The 21,329-nt window shown below is 34.7% G+C and overlaps 2 protein-coding genes across 2 annotated transcripts; both read right to left on the bottom strand.

The window, feature by feature from the left end:
- Window positions 1–2,039: 2,039 nt before the first annotated feature.
- Window positions 2,040–7,400, bottom strand: LOC134237251 (uncharacterized). Its single transcript, XM_062719355.1, has one exon. The coding sequence runs from the start codon at window positions 7,398–7,400 to the stop codon at window positions 2,040–2,042; it is 5,361 nt and encodes a 1,786-aa protein (XP_062575339.1).
- Window positions 7,401–7,448: 48 nt separating this feature from the next.
- On the bottom strand, window positions 7,449–9,539 carry LOC134237250 (putative autophagy-related protein 11). Its single transcript, XM_062719353.1, has one exon. It carries the CDS (start codon window positions 9,537–9,539, stop codon window positions 7,449–7,451), a length of 2,091 nt encoding a protein of 696 aa, XP_062575337.1.
- Between the last annotated feature and the right edge of the window lie 11,790 nt (window positions 9,540–21,329).

Here is a 21,329-nt window from a genome sequence, read left to right as displayed (position 1 = left end):
TCTCAATATTTATTTCATAATCATAGTATATACTTGATGAATAATACTTGACTCTTATTAAAGGTGGATGGTTTACCTCCCTTGCATAAAGGGCATGTTATGCGATATCCTTCTTTTCATAACACTCACATGTCTATAAATATGTTATTAAACTCTCTTTTTTAAATTCTATATACACTTATCATAATATATGGTAATGTGGTGCAAAGAAGTGTAAAATGAAATCCATTAAAATGATTGTTTGCGAAATCAAAACACAATCTGTCCTGATGGAAAATTCAGTATTGATTTTAAAAATCAAGAAAAAAAGCATATCAAGTATAAAACACTTATACTTGCATTTAACTAAGTACAATATAAAATCAAATCATGTAACATATTCAATATGTCTTTTTAAAATATCTGTGCAATATCTTGCAGCAGTGTTTGTCCATGAATTAGCTACCAAATTAAATTCTGTTACACAAACTATTTCAGATATATACATCAAATCTACATAGCATTGCTTTAAGCATTAACCTTGAAATGTTTTACATTATACATTTATTTTCTAATAGTTAAAGAGTGTGATATAAAATAATCTAGAAGATTAACTTAGTGAGGGATATATGTGTATCCCACAAAATGCGTTTTTGATACTGTCATATAATTTCAATGCCTATGAACATTACATAATAATCAATTCAAACTTTAGTCAACTTTATCATATTGTTAAGTGTACATCAGTGAATGGATACAAACATTTATATGTACTCTTATATAGATGCATTGAATATTGTCTTAGTATTGTCTGGATTATACATCATATACACAAGCTTTCGTATTTATAAGATATTGATATAATAAATATGTTATTAGAAATAAAGCAAATTATTTGGAGCAGAAATTATTACAGTTGTATCTATATTTCTGCTAGCAGCTAGTATGTAAAATAAAAACCCAGTACATTTCCAGAAATCTATGAAATTATTTTAATATATTGACAATTCACTATATCCGTAGATGGAATTCGTTTATTTAATATATAACTGAGCATTTAAGATGACTTCACTATATCTGTGATTTTACAATACCAGTATTCCTTGTTCGTACTAAACAAGTTTTACTGTATAATATAACAATTTTTACCAATGAAAATAACATTGAGACAACATCCATCTCCAAAAAAGCTCATTAATAAATAAAGTAAAAATCAGATAAAAACAAAACAAACTGCATAACCTTTTCAGAAAGGTTCAATAGTACTTGTAAAAATATTTACAAGCAAATGAACAACTCTGTTATTATGGGTATGATAGAGGCATTAATATAAAAATGAAATTAGCAAGTACAGTAATTATTTTTTGGAGCTTATATCACGTAAGAAAACAAATATCACTTAATGTGTATCCCTCAGCACAATTATACAAACATATAAAAAGTCTCTCTCATGCGCATTTATTAAACATAATGGCTTTCTTAGTTCCATTAAAAGTAATAAGTATGGCATGCATATAGATGATTCATATACATTATATAAATGTAAAGCAAAGAGTTTCATGCACTTGTAGACACTCAAATTAAATTTGACATAAGTCATATCATGTATTCACAAACATCGTAAAAAGAACAGATAATCGAAGAGAATTCTTTTTCAATAATAATCTTGAAGATGTAATATTTATACATGTAATTAAAATATAAATGAAACTGCATCAGGGGAAAAAAATTTCAGTGGGAAATAAATACTGAGGGATATACACTTTAAGTGAACAGCACCTTATGAGAATGACTTCCAAAACCACCTGCATCACCAACTTGGTGATGGTACACTCGGTGGTGTACAAACGCACACAGCGAGTCAGGTGGTGGCGCCTGCCCTGCTTCACACACTGGTGAAGGTACACTCGCTGGTGTACAAACGCACACAGCGAGTCAGACATAGCTATGTTAACCCTGTCAGGTATAGGCAAACTTCACTGAAGAGGCATTGGCTTCAATTCATTAATGAAAAAATAAAATGAACTCTTTCTTTCCTCAATTGTTCCTCAATAGTTCCTTTAAATATCTCTAGCTAAAGATGTATATATTACTTTGTGGTCAGAATAAACACTTTCTATGACATCAGTGATAATATGCCATGTCACATTTGTGTAAATATGGTCTATCAATGATCCAGAAGAATGGGTTGACTTTGACACAATCTGATTACAACTGAAAGCTGCAGACATGTATGTAGCCACTGAAGAGCCTCCATGAGATAGATCTATATTGAAATCCCCAATAATGACTATATTCTGCTGATTCTTAACTACTTTGGACAATTTGTTCATAAAGTTGTTTTTTGCTCTTTCAACAGTAGATCCAGGACTTCTATATAGCACAACAACTTGATAATTCTCATTTTTAAACTTTACTTCACTGTACTGCCATTCCAAGTCTTTGTCTGAGTGGCTCACATGATTAATGATTTGACAGTCATTTCTAATGTATGTAATAATGCCTCTATGGGGTCTGGCACATTGCTGATTTAATGCAAAATCCAACCTGAACATGCTGTAATTCCCCAAATCATAATCTTCATTTTCATCTGATGATGTCAACCAAGTTGCAGCTACTCCTATGATATGACACCGTTGAAGATTTGGCTCATTTTTGAAACTTGCAAAATGGGCATGCAGTGATCTTACATTCTGAAATGCAATGTTTATGGTCTGGTTGTTTGTTGAATCTATCGGCTGAAAACATAATTGTAATGTTGCTTCTGTCCGTAGTCTACACATTTCTTTTTTCACCTTCTCAGATGCACACATTTTGTTTTCATTTAAACTCAAGATATGAAGTCCTGTAATCTTCGTAACCCTGCTTAGAGCAACATAGTGAATGTGTGGCAATGAAAATTTTGGATTCATATCGAGATTGATAACAGCTTGATCCATTGTGTCCCCCTGAGATTTGTGCACAGTCTTGGCTGCAGAAAGTCGCAATGGAAATTGTATACGAACAACAGTGTGTCGCAGGTACTGAAAGCTCCTTCTCACATCAAATATTGGTGTCCAAGACTTATCTACTTCATGCCCAAAGAGATGTCTATACTGATATCTCCATGATTTTGCAGTATTTCTGTCATCAAAAGAAACCCATATTATACTTGGTCTTTCAGTGTTTTCTTGTCTCCTATCTATGTACTCTACTCTACATGATGTACCATTTGTAAGCCCATCGTCAACAGATAAGTTTGCAGTTATTTCATACTGGAGACCAAGTGCTATGGGAACATTTTTAGCCAATCCAGCTGTTTTAGAGGAGTCATCTGGCAAATTTAAGTGCTGTATTAAATTTTCCCTTCCTACTACAGAATCATGAGCTGGTATATTGACCTTTTCACCTTGAGCCAATAGAAACACTTGGTTGTTGTAAGCATTCACACTTTCATTTCTGGTATACAATCGTGTAACATTTCTAAAACATTCTGATTGTGATTCATCTACACAGTGCTGCTTCAACGTCTGTATATCAGCTTCAGATTGATTTCCTTCTCGTAAACGGTTAAGTAACTCAGCAAACTGAACATCATCTTTCTGTCTCATTATTTCTGTAAGCTCATGCATTGTGAACAATTCCCGCCATAAGTTTATTGCCAATGGTCCAAAGTTTTTCTTCAAGTCATCGAAAACCCATCCATCCATTACTGGCTTTAACTGGAAAAGATCTCCTATCAAAATTACATTGACACCTCCAAAATATTCCATGCTCCCTTTTATCTGCTTCAGACGCTCATGTACGCAATTTAACTGAGAATTTCCGACCATTGAAACTTCATCAATGATGACCGTTGACAAATATTTGTACTTTGTCCTAAGTGTGTTCAAAGATTCACTATCAAGAGGCTTGCAGTTAAACCCCTGACTTGCTGGAATTTTGAATGCTGAATGTATTGTCTGTCCTTTTATATTAAATGCAGCTTTTCCAGTTGGAGCACAAAGTAGAACCTTGCAGTCATCTGGATTTTCACCTTCAGTAGAGCAATAGTGTCTTGTGAGTGCCTCATACAAAGCTCTTACAACAACAGACTTTCCAACTCCTGCACCACCAGTAAGGAAAACTCTAAGTGGTTCTTTTTTGGTTTTAATCCAATGAAGCACATGAGTAAAGAAGTCCATTTGCTTTTTGTTTAACTTGCTAACTAACTGAAAATACAACTCATTGGTCATTTTGTACTGAAGAGTTTGATCATCATTAGTAGAACAACTTGGTAATCCAAGATCTACTCCAATGTCATAGTTCTGGTGATTTTCTGGACGCTTTGGGTCAAAATACACAAATGCCTCACTTTCCCTACTTCCTTCTTCCAAGTCTTCTTGTTCAGTTTGCTCTGCACTAGGTGCAACTCTATCAAATTGTACATTAGCCTCTTCAGCTTGCCTCTGTGCCTCTTCCAACTCCCCTGCATTGCGTTCATACTTCTTTACTTTAGCACCTATAAAACTCTTCAGTTGGTTGTATTTTTCTTCATATGTTGATTTGTTTCCTTTTATGTCTATTTCTTCCTTTCTCCACGGATGGAAAAGCAAAATCCTTTCTCTATAATGATTTTCAGAATCAACTTTGATGGAGTAGTTGACATAACGAATGCATTTAGCCTTCCTCCTTTGCCTTATGATGATGCCATTTTTTAAAACTATCCTAATCAGCTCTGAATTGATCTCTTCATCTTCCAATTCTCTGAATTCTTGTTCATCTTCAGAATCATCATTTTGCTCTAGAAGCTCATTTTCTTTGAATTCTTCTGGATATACAATTTCTAGTTCTGCTGCATAGTCTGCTAAACACCAGTTTTCAAGTTGCCTTGGTCTTTGAGAATAACGCTTGATCACACTGCTTGCATGAATGTCTGTGGAATTCTCTGGTAATTCTTCTAAAGCAGACTTACATTTCAATAGAGTTCTTTCTTCTGGCGGTGATGTATTTATAAATACAACATCTCTTGAACTTTTTGTTAAGGGCAATTGTAAATTCAAGTATGCTGCTTCTTGTGCACTTATCTCAACTGCATTCAAGAACTTGTTTCCCATGTGTCGAACCTGTTTTTTCAAATCCATATTTCCTTCTCTTGCTTCCTTACATGCTTGATCAAGCAGATTACTCATTCCACGTTGAGACTTGCTAATGTAGGACACTATGTACATGGCACATGCATATGGGTCCAACACAAACTGCAAATCATGATTAGCTCGCCATGCTGTTAAAACATTTTTCATATAAGGATTAACTCTTATTTCACTAGGGATTCTCTTCAGAAAAAGCTGTGGTCCATCAAGGGAACTCCTGACTGACTTTATGTAATCTTCTTTCTCCAGGTTCAGTGAATGTAGAAATTCATTGAAAGAAATACTTTTCCCTTCTTTCATATCTGCTAATTCTTTCTTAACCTTTGCAAAAATTTCTTTGTATCTCATTGAATCTGGATCATCTGCTGTTAAAGGTTCTAAAATCAAAGTTGAATCCATGGGAGGCTGAGGAAATCCAAATCGACAAATGTCTTTTCCTTTTTTCCTACATGTTCTGGAATGTTTGTGAATTTGTAAATCTACAAATTCTCTATCGTCATCATCACAGTTTGCAGAGCAAGACACATACTTGTCTATAAATTGTGCAATTTCAGACACTGGATTTTCTTTAAATTTTGGAGCATCTTTTATCCACATGAGCATATGAATGTGAGGTGATCCTCTATGCTGAAATTCAACACGATAAAAAAAATCTATCAGTTCTCCGACAGGATGATCCTCATTCTTCAAAACAGTATTAATAAACACATGTACTCTATGATCAAAAAAGCGAACACATGTTACCGGATCTTTTTGCACCAAGTCAGTTTTTTCAGCCCATGTCATATTGTCTATTTCCTCGTCAGTTAGTGATTTCTTGAGATTGAGTTGAGCAAGAGTTTTGAGTAACTCAGACCATCTTGTATCTGCTGCTGATAAAGATGCAAACCATGTTGGTAATCCCAATTGTCTAATCATTGCAAACAACTCTTTCTTTTTGGCCTCAAGATATGGAGGACTGTTCCGTAAAGTTCTAAAAATGTAATATCCCTCATCTAATCTTGTTATCTTGTCAAGTATTTCCTGATTGAGAACATCACCTGCTGTTAATTTCTTCTCTGTGCCCTTGCATCTTCTTAATACAAGATTGACTTTGTCTGATATTTGCTTCATTTGAATTTTCTTCATTTTGAAAAATAAATTTGGCACACTGTTTGCTGCACGTCTGTCAATATTTCTTAGTTCCCATTTCACAAGATCACTGTAATGAACTTTAACTTCACGATCATCATTTGATGCCATCCTCTGACCACAGTAAATGGTTGGAAAAGACAAGAATTCTGCATCCTTATCAGTGTACAAACTCAATGGGGTTTGACCTTCTCCTGGAGCAAATGTATACACCTGATCTTGCACAGGATTTGCATCATCCAATAATGTGTCACAACTGCCAGAATTCCCCTCTCTTTCATCAAGTTCTTCAAAATGACTCTCTTCTAACCTGTCTGATGTGCCATCAAGGTTTGTATTCCTTGCTTCAGTACACCCAGAAGTACTTGTGTTAAAATATTCTGAAATAATTTCACTACTATCTGCATTTATTCTGGCTTCCCATTCATCATCTAAATGAATATTTGCATCTTTGTACATTTGGCTATTTCTCATCAACCAGTGTAATGCAATGATTACATGCTGTGGTCTCACATTTTCCACAAAATCACAAGTTTTGTAACTTAGTCTCTTCTTTAAGCGGACTGGCACTGTAATATCATTGTTAAACTGTCTTGGCAAAGAGTTTACAGTTGGTTGGATATCTACTGGAACATTAACAACATTTCCTTTGATAGATAACTGTCTTCCTCTAGGCAACTCTCTTAGCTGCATAAATGGAATCCGTAGAGCTATGAGGCGTTCTTCTAACTGATGAAGTTCAAGTTCTTCAGGTTTGGTAGGAAATTGTACATGGTTTGCTATTGACAACTTTGGCATTTTCTTTTCTTGTATTGATTTCTTACATGTTAAACATATCCATTCTTTTCCTCCAATTGAAACATAGTTGGTGAGAAATTTTGCAACATCTTCAGTAGGTAAATTTTTTCTAAGAAAGTTGCTATCAACAACTGAATGAGAAAACCAGGTCTGGTGACAGCATGTACATACATATAATGGTCCTTCTTCTATTCTTTTGTTAAATGCTGATATTGCATTTGTAAGTGATGTTCCATTCTTTCTGCATTTTCTTGCAATATTTTCCTTCCTACAAAACCGAGGATCTTTTCTTTTTTGGGCTTTAGCACTCTTTTCTCTAGACTGTTCATTCTCACGATAGTCAATATTGTTTCTCTTCACAGATTTTCTTATGCGTTCCATTTCAAGAAATGCAGAATCTTCCCTACACTTCCTTTTTCTTCTGACATCTCAGTCATGTTCATTATTCATTATGTCTATATTTGCTCTTTGTTTTTGCTTAGCATTTCTCTCTCTTTCTTTCTCAGAAAGTCTAAATATTGGGTCATTTCTCTTTCTTTTCTTTGTGATTTTGTCCTTTTCTTTCTCAATGCATCTCATTTCTTTGTCTAATCGTTTAACCTGTTTTGTTGCTCTTTCCCTCCCTTTCTCAATGTTTCTTGACTCTTTGTCTAGCCGTTTTGCTTGCCTTGCTATTTTGTCCCTTTCTTTCTCAATGTTTCTTGACTCTTTGTCTAACCGTTTGGCTTTTCTTGCATTTTTGTCCCTTTCTTTCTCAGTGCATCTCATTTCTTTGTCTAATCGTTTTAACTGTTTTGTTGCTCTTTCTCTTCCTCTCTCAATGTTTCTTGACTCTTTGTCTAACCTTTTGGCTTGTCTTGCTGTTTTGTCCCTTTCTTTCTCAATGGTTCTTTTTGTATTGTCTAATCTTTTTTCTTGCTTTGCCAATTTGTCTCTTACTTTCTCAATATTTCTAGCATGTTCATTTTTCCTCCAATTTTTCATGTAATTTCTAATGTACTCATTTCTGGAATATCTGATTTTTCCTTCCTTTTCCTTTCTTTTGACCATATTTTTCAGTCTACATTCTTGATCATCAAAATATCTATCTAGAAGGACATCACCTTTTTCAATTTCTGCTGCTCTATCAGATGAACTTTCCTCTACTATGTGTATGTCATCAGTACCTAATTCAATGATATTTACTGGCGTTATTTCAAATTGAGAATTCTGGTTAACAGAGAGAGATAATGCCAACTGCAAACAATGTTGTGCCACACCTTCCAGTGTCTCTACTCCAATCAATGTACTTTTTCCATTAGCATCAAGTAATCCACTCTGATCTCGTGCATGGGAATCAAAAAGAAAGTATTGTTTTCCAACTTTCATCACAGAAAAAGTGTTTCCACCAAAGCAAACAAATGAACATTCTGCCATTTCAAATGACCTTTGCAATGCCTCTAAAATGGACATACCAAACATTTCGACATCATCTCTTAATCTTTCATCATAACCAATTAAACCAACTTGCGATTCAAAAGTTTGCACAGAAAAGCATTTGTCATAAACTTCTATCTCATTTGGTAATTCATCTATCAATAAATATTCATTCTGCACAGTTGAACTTGCTTGCAGATAACCATAAAGTTCATTTCCAGTTGTCAAAATCTTGTCAATGTCTGATGACAACCAAGCATTTTGATTTTTTACCCTTGAAAAAATTATGCTTGATAATGCATTAGCCACACATTGTTTACCACTTGTAATTCCAAATACTTCAGTACAACCTTGATGAAAGTTTCCTTGCAGAGATGAAAATATTCCAGTGCCAATACTCATACCAAATTGTACCTTATTTCTCTTTTCTTTCCCATTCTCTAATTGAATATTTCTTTCCTGTTGGCATGATTCCTGGCTTCTGTTATTTTGAAATTTCTGTTCCATTCTGTTCTCAGACATATCCTCCATTTTGTTCTTCAATGTTTCTATATGGTTCTCATATATATCTATCTGATTTTTGTTCTTCAGTTTTTCTATATTGTTCTCATGAATTTCTTTCTCAGTTTTGTTCTTCAGTTCTTCTATATTGTTCTCATGTAATTCTTTCTCAGTTTTGTTCTTCAATTTTTCTATATTGTTCTCATGTATTTCTTTCTCATTTTTGTTTTGTATATTTTCCTCATTTTGAATCTTGCACCTTTTCTGATTTGTCCTACTAACTGCATCACCCACTTCTGACAGTGATGGTACACTCGCTGGTGTACAAACGCATCGCGGCGAGTCAGTTAGTGGCGCCTGCCCTGCTTCACACACTGGTGAAGGTACACTCTCTGGTGTACAAACGCACACTGGCGAGTCAGACATAGCTATGTTACCCCTCTCAGGGATAGGCAGACTTCCTTGAAGAGGTACCAACTTCAAGGCATTTAAAGGATCTGCACCTGAAACAGAATCCTTACCGTCCTTTGAGGGAGTCTCTGCTACCCATCTGCGATGAACTTTATCTCTGGATCTTTGGGATGCTTTTCCCTTTCTTGGCATCTAAGAAATTTATAAACAAATGTGAACGACAACACAAGAGGCCCGTAGGCCACATCGTTCACCTGAGCACTATGGCTATCAATTCAGTAAATTTTTAAGTGATCTCGATCCTAAAAGAGGGGGGGGGGGGGGAGGGTTATGATTTGAACAAACTTGCAGGGGCGTAGCAACAGGGGGGCCAAGGTCCCCCCCACTTTTTTCCCGTACCTTACTACCTTATTATAGGAAATGTGAATAGAAAGCCTGGTTGCCCCTCTCCACCCTCCCACACTTTGAGTGATGTACCAAAAATGTACTATTAGATTTGGTACTGAGAGTAGTTGACACAACACTGTCCATTGTGTCCCCCCCCCCATCCCTGAGGGTCATGCTTTGAACAAACTTGAATCTACACTACCTGAGGATACTTCTATATAAATATGATCAATCATGGCTTTGCTGTTCTCAAGAAAGAGTTTTAAACGATTTTTCCTTTATATTCTGATATAAATTGTTGATCGTCCATTTTGGCCCCACCCTACCCCCGGGGTCATGATTTAAACAAACCTGAATATTCACTACCTGAGGATACTTCCATATAAATATGACCAATCATGGCTTTGCTGTTCTCAAGAAGATTTTTAAGGATTTTTCCTATATATTCCTATGCAAAACTTTGATCGTCTATTGTGGCCCCACCCTACCCACGGGGGGTCATGATTTGAAGAAACCTGAATCTACACTACCAAAGAATACTTCAATGTAAGTTTCATATTTCCTGGCCAAGTGGTTTTTTCAAAGATGCCATAAATTTTTCTGTAATTTTCAATTATCTCCCATTGAAATGGGGTGTGGCCCTTCATTTGAACAAACTTGAATTCCCTTCACACAAGAATACTTTGTGATAAATTTGGTTGAAATTTGTCCAGCGCTTTTTGAGAAGAAGTCGAAAATGTGAAAAGTTACAGACAGCTGGACGCCAGACAAAATGTGATCAGAAAAGCTCACTTGAGCCAGGTGAGCTAAAAACTTGTATTGACCTTTGCCCTTCGACAAACTTCATACAGTATTGAAGATATTTTCTCTCTGTATGTTTATATAATGGAAAGATACCACAAATGTATTAATATACATATAGGTGTATCCATGTACTAAGATTCTTGCATATTAATAAACATGACTAATCATGGCCTTGCTGTTCTTGAGATTTATCATTTTTATGGCTTTTCCCTGACTGTATATAAATTATAACTAGAACTGTCCAAAAGGGACAAAATACCCCCCGCTGGGTTTTATCCATAATAAAGATAGATATCACACATGAATTATGAAATTTTTCTTACAGTGACCTTGGACTTCCCCAAATGACCTTGGGTCAAGGTCATGAAACACCCTTGGGTCATGGGCAATCTTTGTGTGAAATGAGAACCTACCAAGTTTATCAATAAGAAGGATATGGACCGGAAATGAATTATGAAATTTTCTTCCAGTGACCTAGAACTTCCATAAATGACCTTGGGTCAAGGTAATGACACACCCTTAGGTCATGGACAATCTTTGAGTGAAATGAGAACCTACCAAGTTTATCCATAAGAAAGATACGGACCGGACACGAGTAATGAAATTTTTCTTCCAGTGACCTTGAAGTTCCTAAATGACCTTGAGTCAAGGTCAAGACACACCCTTGGGTCATGGGCAATCTTTGCATGAAATGAGAACCTACCAAGTTTATCCATAAGAAAGATGTGGACCGGACACGAATTATGAAATTTTTCTTCCAGTGACCTTGAAGTTCCCCAAATGACCTTGGGTCAAGGTCATAATACACCCTTAGGTCATGGGCAATCTTTGTGTATAGTAGTGGATTTTAATGTCCCTCGGTAAGAAAGATATGGACGGGACACATTTGCACAGACGGACAGACAGACAAGGTGATTCCTATATACCCCCCCAAACGAAGTTTGGGGGGGGGGATAATTAATCAAATTTAAATTCTGATGTCCTATTGTGGTACCATTCTACCCTTTGACTTGATGTCATAATTTGACTTGATTGAATGTATATTGCTCAACGTCCCAATGATCCATTATATAGCAGAGTGGTCCTTTTACATATTTCAGGTGCATCATTTCAAAGTAAGGTGACAATGTGTACAATAATTGTATATACAGTGTATTTATCAACTGTAGTTATACACCTTATAAATAATCAGCTGGTCATTATGTGCCTTACATATGTGTTACTTTTAAATTTTTTTCAATATTGAAAACTCTATAACTTCAGTCTATGCCATAATTTACAAATACATGCGTATACAAAATCGAACTTAAAATCACATATCGGTAATACAAAACTCTGATAGCAACATGGGTCAAGATTCTGTACAGGAAATTTACTACCTTGTATAAAATACAAATTTGCTGATCAAATGCTTTAACTATGCCAACACTTAGCAGCACGTACTTGAAGTTGTTATGTAATTTTATTCTAATAGTTAAATGCATTTTTATGATACCATAATAAACTTAATTTCTTTGTGTTGAAAATGTAACCAAAGAAAACAAGATGTGTTTGTGAAACACTATGCACCCGGCGTCAACAAAGTTCGAAAAAGCTATTTTTAGTATATAGGTCACAGTCAAGGTCACAAGATCATTGAACTTGGTGTTGTTTGTAAGAACTTAATTAGTGGGGTATGCATACTAAATATGAAGTCCCTATCTCCTATGGTTCAAAAGTTATGGCAAAAAGTGGAAAAAACTATTTTTAGTATAAAGGTCACAGTCAAGGTCACAAGGTCATTGACCTTGATGTCATTTGAAGGAACTTTATTAGAGGAGTATGCATACCAAATATGAAGTCTCTATCTCTTATTGTTCAAAAGTTATGACAAACAGTTGAAAAACCTATTTTTAGCATATAGGTCACATTCAAGGTCACAAGGTCATTGACCTTGATGTCATTTGAAACAACTTTATTAGAGGAGTATGCATACCAAATATGAAGTCTCTATCTCTTATGGTTCAAAAGTTATGACAAACAGTTGAAAAACCTATTTTTTGCATATAGGTCACATTCAAGGTCACAAGGTCATTGACCTTGATGTCATTTGAAAGAACTTTTTTAGAGGAGTATGCATACCAAATATGAAGTCTCCATCTCTTACGGTTCAAAAGTTTTGGCTAAGGTTAAAGTTGACAACAGACAAACAGACAGGACAAAAACAATATTCGCCCCAAAAAAATTCGGGTGCATAAAAAAAACGGACAGATAATTTTAATTTATATGACTTGGATCTATACTTTACACAGTTCAAAACATCAAGCTAATAAATTTGAATTATATTAACAACCTAGAAAAATGTCTTAAATTTTTCCTTCATATACAAGGGCTGTTTGAAAATCATTGAGACATGTGTATATTCTGCTTTCTAATGAACGTCTTTCGGTGAAAATTTGCATATACATTTGAAATACACTATTTCCTGTACAATGGTATATAAATGCGTCAATAGTAGGGGTAGCCAGAGCTTTCACAAAATTAGATATTGAAAATATGTATCACCAAAGTTCAAACTCTTCGTGAACCCATAATAAGAGTGAAAATAATTCAGCTTATTTGTACAATTTTTCAGCTTTATTTCAAATTCATTATGTGCAACTTTGTTAGAAATTTGATCAGGAATACGCAGATCATAAAAAATGAACCGTGGTAGAGAAACCTGCTAAGAACGCAAAATTTGATTTTGACGTCAAGGGTGGAGCAGCCAGCTTACTTAAAATTTTTATTTTTTAACAATTAATTCACCCAGAGTAAAATCAAAAGCTCCAGACAACCATCGTGCAGTTATTACGTACTGTATTAATATTGTTGATCCATGTTGCATAAATCTGCACTGCATGATTCTAAGTCACATTTTCCCACAAATGATAATTTTACACTGGGGTAACAAGAGCATACATTTTTAAAGAATATTTTAAGAAAAGAGATTTGTTTGATTTTTGTAATGTTTTATGTAATAAATAACAAAGAAGGAAAAGTTTTATACACTTTCCGGTCGTTTTACATGCAAACAATCTCAGGCTGAAGTGACTTTAAATGACATAGCGATGCTGCTCCGGGTCAATGGACATATGCATGTTGATTATTTCACCAAACTTGACTTATTATCATAGCAATTAGAAATTTTGCATAAGTGTTATATTCATTCTTTATAAAATGTTGATGAATTTTCATGATATTATTTGTGTTCGTTAAGGAGTAAATGTAATTGATTTCACAAGAAACGTTTTACATTGGTTTTACATAGGAAACCACTATATAAATGGTGCCTGTTTTGTAGGGTAACATTTGAAATTGACACCCCAAGGAAAACCATTGTCAACCGACGCATCAGCAAAGGTTGACAATGGTTTTCCGTGGGGTGTCAATTTCAAATGTTACCCTACAAAACAGGCACCATTTATTTTATTATACTGAATGTCTTACTGATTTAGGACGTCAGCAAAAAAAAAACCGTCGATCGTCTTTACGTTCATGTATAGAAAGCTTTCACACTCACCGGTTCACTAATCTCCTTATTGTTTGTTTGATACTCGAATTCGAGTCATTTATCATATAAAGTTTCGTTATTTCTGGCTCGCAAGCATGTTTCCTACACTCGCAAGCATGTATCGTCTGTCGTTTGTTGTTTTCAAGTAAGCTATATTGGACGCAAGCTTTTATTGACGTCAAGTTAATTCTGGTTCTTTCAAATGCGCAACTGACGTTTTGAGAATTCTACGGTGAACCGTACGCGCATAATTTCCACGCATGTGGCATTATCGTTGTGTTACCCGTTGTCACGTGTGTTGCTAAGGCTCAGGGTAATCGAATGGATTGTTACCTGCGTCTAATCCAATCAGATTTTAGTATTTAACATGAAAGTATAATAATATATTTTACTTCATCAAGCTAACACAAAACACAGGGATGTGCATTTACCATTGCCCGACGCCTGGGGCGACCAGTTTTAGAGGCCGGACTCTCCTCTTCATAAAACTAAACTGTGTAGTAAAAAGCCTTTTGCAAATAGTATACACACAACTTTCACATTTGCAAAAGTTATTCCTTTTGTGGGGTCAACTGGTGTAAGACACTGTTTTCCATCTATAACCATACCAACTTTATTGGTCAGTATCTTAAAAATAAAATCTGTATGAATATGTTCATTACGTTCTTCATGTTGCCCCATACTCTGGAAAAACATGTATAGATCGAAATTGTCCGATAACGTTTGAAGATTAAAGATATTAACAGCCAACTAACAAAGGGTAAAGTGGGAAAAAATGAGCGTTACGCCGACAACGGCCGAACGGGAGATAACTCAAGATTAGGAATGTGAAAGTCGTTTTTATTGCCGTTTCTACAACATATAAAAAGTGCCGTTTTCACAGATACCGTTCGATTTATAATCCGTTACACGGTTTTCAGCTTATCGTCATTTAAAATCCCGCACACTGGAAAAAGAGTACAGTAAAATCTTCTACAAATCGCCACAGTGGAAGTCTAATAGTTACCGTTCCACTTGATCTGAATTTATAATTTCATACACCAATTTCATATATATATATATATATATAAGCATTCAAAGACAATAAATCAAACAATTACCGGTAATACCTTTTAAGTAAAAGTAAACGTAATTAAGAGCTTTAAAACCCCACAAACTACAAAACGAGTTTAATCAAATTCTCTGTCGTTTCTGCACGTTGTCCAATATGGCGCCTGTATGTAGAATTTTCATGAACATCGAACCCGATAAAAATTGATTTGTCAGAGAGACAGGGTACATCTAACGTAATTTTAACGATTAAATACAGACATAATATGCACAGATAACGTGTGCACAATATTTAAATTTGTTTTTTAAACAATTTAGTACCAAGTTTTTTTCAAATCTGATCTAAATGAAAGTGCAGCAGGAGTAGCATATTGTAAGTATTTACAGTAACAGAAATTTTTTATTTAATAACCATGGCAACATCCTTCAAGAAAATTGTGCTTCTTAGTGTAATCTACTTATATGCCAAATAAGATTGAATCAGACCAAAACTGTAGGAAGAGTTAGCATTTAAAAAGTATTTCACAGAAATTTATATTTTTAGTAACCATGGCAACACTGTTCATTGGAATAAAAAACCGATACACAGAATTGTGTATCTTAGTAAAATTTACTTGTTTGCCAAGTTATATTGAAATCAAACCAAAACTGTAGGAGGAGTAGCGTTTTGAAAGTATTTTACTGAAATTTCTATTTTTAGTATCCACGACAACACTGTTAATTGAAATCTAAAACCGATAAACAGAATTATGTATCTAAGTGTAGTCTTCTTGTGTGCCAAGTTATATTGAAATCAGACCAAAACTGTAGGGGGAGTAGCATTTTAAATGAATTTTGCAGAAATTTCTATTTTTAGTAACCAAGGCAACAACGTTCATCGAAATCAAAAACCGATACACAGAATTATGTAACTTAGTGTATTCTACTTGTGTGCCAAGTTATACTGAAATCAGACCAGAACTGTAGGAGAAGTAGCATTTTGAAAGAATTTCACAGAAATTTCTATTTTTAGTAACCAAGGCAACAACGTTCATCGAAATCAAAAACCGATACACAGAATTATGAATCTTTGTGTAGTCTACTTGTGTGCCAAGTTATACTGAAATCAGACCAAAACTGTAGGAGGAGTAGCATTTTGAAAGAATTTCACAGAAATTTCTATTTTTAGTAACCACGGCAACACCGTTCATCGAAATCAAAAACTGATACACAGAATTATGTATCTTAGTGTAGTCTACTTGTGTGCCAAGTTATACTGAAATCAGACCAAAACTGTAGGAGGAGTAGCATTTTGAAAGAATTTCACAGAAATTTCTATTTTTAGTAACCACGGCAACATCGTTCATCGAAATCAAAAACCGATACACAGAATTATGTATCTTAGTGTAGTCTACTTGTGTGCCAAGTTATATTGAAATTAGACCAAAACTGTAGGAGGAGTAGCATTTTGAAAGAATTTCACAGAAATTTCTATTTTTAGTAACCACGGCAACACCGTTCATCGAAATCAAAAACCGATACACAGAATTATGTATCTTAGTGTAGTCTACTTGTGTGCCAAGTTATATTGAAATTAGACCAAAACTGTAGGAGGAGTAGCATTTTGAAAGAATTTCACAGAAATTTCTATTTTTAGTAACCACGGCAACACCGTTCATCGAAATCAAAAACCGATACACAGAATTATGTATCTTAGTGTAGTCTACTTGTGTGCCAAGTTATATTGAAATTAGACCAAAACTGTAGGAGGAGTAGCATTTTGAAAAATTGTTTACAGACAGACGGACAGACAGACGGACAGACGGACGGACGCCGGACGCATTACCATCGCATAAGCTCTTCTGGTCTCTGACCAGTAGAGCTAACAAGTATTTATTTTATTTCAACCTAAAATGTCGATTCACATCGTCTCTGCATATATTTCTGTCCTAGTGCATGCTATCAGATTAACTCGTAATCTCGTAAAAATCCCACAATATCTGATTATCTCCTTAAACAGTTTTCCTGTCAGCAAGCTGAAATTTCCCTTGGTTATCGCAACGGAAGTGCATAGAAAATGTTTTACTTATTAAGATAACGTCCGAGAGAGTTTTGTGTGACGTAATAATCTCTCTCGGGTTTTATCATAAGGAGAAGGATATGGAAATAACGAACAGTATTCAATCTCAACGTCCATTAAACAAATATACAAAATAAGAGCAGAGCAAACACGGACCTCTTAAACATCAGAGGTGGGATCAGGTACCATGGAGGAGTGAGCATCCCCTGCCAACCGGTCACACCCGCCGTGTGCTCGTTGTCATAATCAGGAAATAACGGAAAAAATCCGTAGTCAATTCCGTGTATAAATAATGGACTAACAATTGATATGAAAAACGTCAGTCAGCATTTCATTCAATAATAAATTGTATTTGCTGACAAGGTCATTGTATCGACCATGGAACTTACGAAATGATGACTTTAAACGAGACTGTTGATATTCTTGTTTCATCAACTTGCTTGTCAATAATTTACCTCGTTTAAGAATTTGTTCATACGAAGAGCATGCTCTTGCGTATCGAATCAACTGAGATATAAATACTCCGTATGCAGGTGATGAAGGTATATTGCTGCATAGGTAAGGGAAGTTGACGATAGAAAAGTTAAAGTCATCACGTTTATCATATATCTTGGTTGTTAGATTACCATTAGTGTCTTTTTTAAGTAAAATATCCAAGTATGAAGCAGAGGTGTCGGACTCTATGGTATCTTTTATCTCAAGCTCACCAGGATATATCGTGTCGACGTAGGAATAGAAATTATCATTATTAATTGATAATACGTCTTCGATGTATCTAAATGTCGAGTTGAAGGCCACAGCAAGTGTTTTCTTCTTTTCACGTAAAAGATTTTGCATAAATTCTTCTTCATATCAATATAAAAATAAGTCTGCTAATAACGGATCGCAATTTGTACCTATGGGAATTCCAATAGATTGTTTGAATACCTGGTCTCCAAAAACCACATAGATATTGTCAATAAGAAACTCAAGCATCTTCTTGATGTCAACTTCAGTGTACTTATGTGTGCTATCAAAATCTGTTTTAACAAAATAATTTTTCAAATGACCAATGACGAGGTAAGTAAACTTACGAGTTCCAATTTTGTTGAAGAAGCAGCTGTCAATTATATCAAAAAGCCTGGATTTTAATTTGTCGTGGGGAATTGTTGTGTATAAAGTTGAAAAGTCGTAAGTTTTTATGCTGTAGATTTTTGTAAAGTCTTGTGATTTCAAATTGTCCAAAAGTTCTTTAGAATTTTTAAGTATCCACATCTGATTTACACCACTTCTTGAATATATAGTTGTACAGTACTCTTTCACTACTGTCAATATTTTAGTGAGAAGTAACGAAAGAGGCTTGGTTGAACATTTACTGGAACTTGCAATGTATCTTTGTTTGTAAGGATTCTTATGCACTTCCGTTGCTTTTACTCAGGGAAATTTGAAACCGGAGTGGCATACCTTTCTCCCTTATAATGTATAGTGGGGTATTTTTTTGTGGAGCGATTGTTTTGGAGTTTGGACGATTTTTTCATATTGTACACATGATGAATGAGTATAATAAATATAATTTTTGAGAAAAATGTCCAATAAATCCCGGGGTTGAATAACGGCGGGAGGGGGGTCCTGTCCACAAGTACCTGTGACAGGACTTAACCTTTATAGTCATCTGATATATCTGTAGGCCTATACCAAATTTCATTTCAGTGAGGCACATTTTGTGAAAAAAATATATGAACCGTCAGATAGCAGCAAAGCAATATGCCCTCCCCTCTTCGAAATTGGGCATAACAATTGTCAATAAATATTTTGATGTGTACATGTATTAAGTTATTCATTATGAAAATTCAAATAAATTCAATGTGCTTTAAATAAAGAAATAGACCTTAATGTAAAAATAAGGAGAATTAATTTCATTTGAGACATCTTTGTTTTCGAATCACGATGTGGCAGTTAAGATAATTGCGTAGATGTGCAATTATCATACTAATCATGAGTTTAAAGAATTTTCTCGCTCACTTAAGAGAGACATGACTCAAGCTTTTAAGATTCAGATAACAACCAAAGAACAGAGTAACTTCTGGTGATGGGATGAAGAAAGAAAATACCGTTTAATAGCATTCAAGTTCATTGTAATTTTAAAAAGAAAATCACATCTTAAAATATGTACACAACTATTTGAAATCAAAGTCATTTAGATCGACATAAGATGGTTTGTCAAATGAGAAAAGCGCTAGAAGATCTACATATACATGACTATATGTAAATCCAGAGTATGCCTTGATTCCTTGAACAGCTAAATCTTTAGCTAAACAGCTAAACTTTTATTCCTACATTTTGCTAACTCTCCTTTTTTTGTGATTTAAGGTAATATGAAGAGGCTGTAACACGTGAATTTTTTTTTCAGTTGACCCACTTTCTTTCAAGCTATCTCTCAGATTCTTTACTATGATGTCTACACATTGTGGGATCATAGATTTCAGAATGTTTTTCTGCTGGGAAGACAATGACTTGAACTACTTGATATCATTTTCTTCATCAGAGGTCTCAAATCCATCAAACCCGGGCATTGTTAGTTTCGATAACCTCATGGACAACTGAGTTTTTTGGTTGATTGTTCGTTATATCATCCACATCCTTAGTAATAAATTCCTCCAGTTTATCTACATAGATACCTTGATCCTCTTTGAAATCGAGTAGAGCTTCACAGGTTCTTTCCATTGGTCAATTTCCCAGGTCTTCCATTTTTAAAGAAAGGCCGACAAAGTTTGTTATATTCTCAACTAAATTGATTGATATTACTTTAGCACATGCACTCTGAAATTCTTTTGGAAATGGTGTGAAAAAGTTCTTCTTTCAGTGTTTTGCATCCTATGTCACCCATTTAACTAATGATGTGTATAAATTCTGCCTTCGGTAGCTCTCTTTCTCTCTTTGAAATTGTATTCGCTTTTTTTCGAGTCAGCCATAGTTTTGCAAAACTTTCGAAATTTCCCAGGATTTTGTGAAGTGAAATTCTGCTTTAAATACCTGCCAGGCGATCTTTCGTGATTAAAAATGGCGTTGAATTTCTGTCAAAGAAAATCAATGGATGAAAATGCCCTCAGGGCGTCTTTGTAACAGCAGATATTTTTATTACTCAGAAAGAAATTTCTCTATAAAAGATTATGATTGGTTATTATAGTTTAACGCCGAAACGGAAGTGTTTCAGCCATATTTCGGCGAAGAAAGAAAGAGAAAAGGAATAATATAATGAACATAAATTTGAATACCTCCTATGTTTAGAGACTTATTTTGTTTCCTTCCAACTAAGAATTGATATATCCTCTTTGCAACATTCCACGCATACAGCTTGTTTCCCCACTCCGAAGAGATTGAAAATCAAAAACAGGAAGACTATTATTTACCTGTCCAGTTCCCTCTGCATCCATTTGGAACATCTTGTTTTGTCTGTTCTTTCACAATTTCTACAGGATCTATATCAAGTTATAACTTAATACATATGAAGGTGATATCATTTATTCCATAGGTGATATCCCTTTTTTGAATAGGTGATATCACTAATCAAAGTCTGATAAGGTGATACATGTATCATTTATTATACCCCAGCAAAGATTAGGGGGTATATTGGAATCAGCTTGTCCGTCTGTCTGTCCGTCCGTCTGTAGACCAGATTTTGTCATTACCATTTCTCAGAAACTATTGGATGGTTGTCTGAAATTTTGTACACTTATTACTCATCATATGAAGGTGTGCACCTGGTATTTTCAGCATGATTGGAGAATTATTCTGCATTTTACAGTTTTTCTTTTCTTTAGTATTTTATAATTTTCTTTGGCTCACAACTAGACAACTATTGGACTGACATTCTTCAAACAGTTTTTGCATCTTGGGTAGAAGGTGTGTCACGACCTATTTTAAAGTCACTGTGACCTTTGATTTAATTTAAATTTTAAAAAGAAACCCGTCTTTTACTTTTGAATTACACAATCCAAAAAATTTAAGAGTGTCGCTGTATCCCTATTTAAAAAAATGTTGAATTAAAAAAAAATATTTCCAAGAGGTATAATTATCAAGCACTGGTCATGGACAATTTTGATAACAAAATAACAAGAAAGTATCTTGGCTGTGATTTCTTAGAATAACCCCCTCCCCAATAATTCCCTTA

The sequence above is a fragment of the Saccostrea cucullata genome, unplaced genomic scaffold, assembly GCF_032062105.1.
Source record: "Saccostrea cucullata isolate Sc308-1 unplaced genomic scaffold, CSIRO_AGI_Scuc_v1 ctg8590, whole genome shotgun sequence".
NCBI lineage: Eukaryota > Metazoa > Mollusca > Bivalvia > Ostreida > Ostreidae > Saccostrea > Saccostrea cuccullata.
This window is presented reverse-complemented; position numbering and strand designations above follow the sequence as displayed.

Excerpts from the sequence above, each read along its gene's own strand:
- LOC134237251 (XM_062719355.1), bottom strand. The coding sequence starts at position 7,400 with ATGGAACGCATAAGAAAATCTGTGAAGAGAAACAATATTGACTATCGT.
- LOC134237250 (XM_062719353.1), bottom strand. The coding sequence starts at position 9,539 with ATGCCAAGAAAGGGAAAAGCATCCCAAAGATCCAGAGATAAAGTTCAT.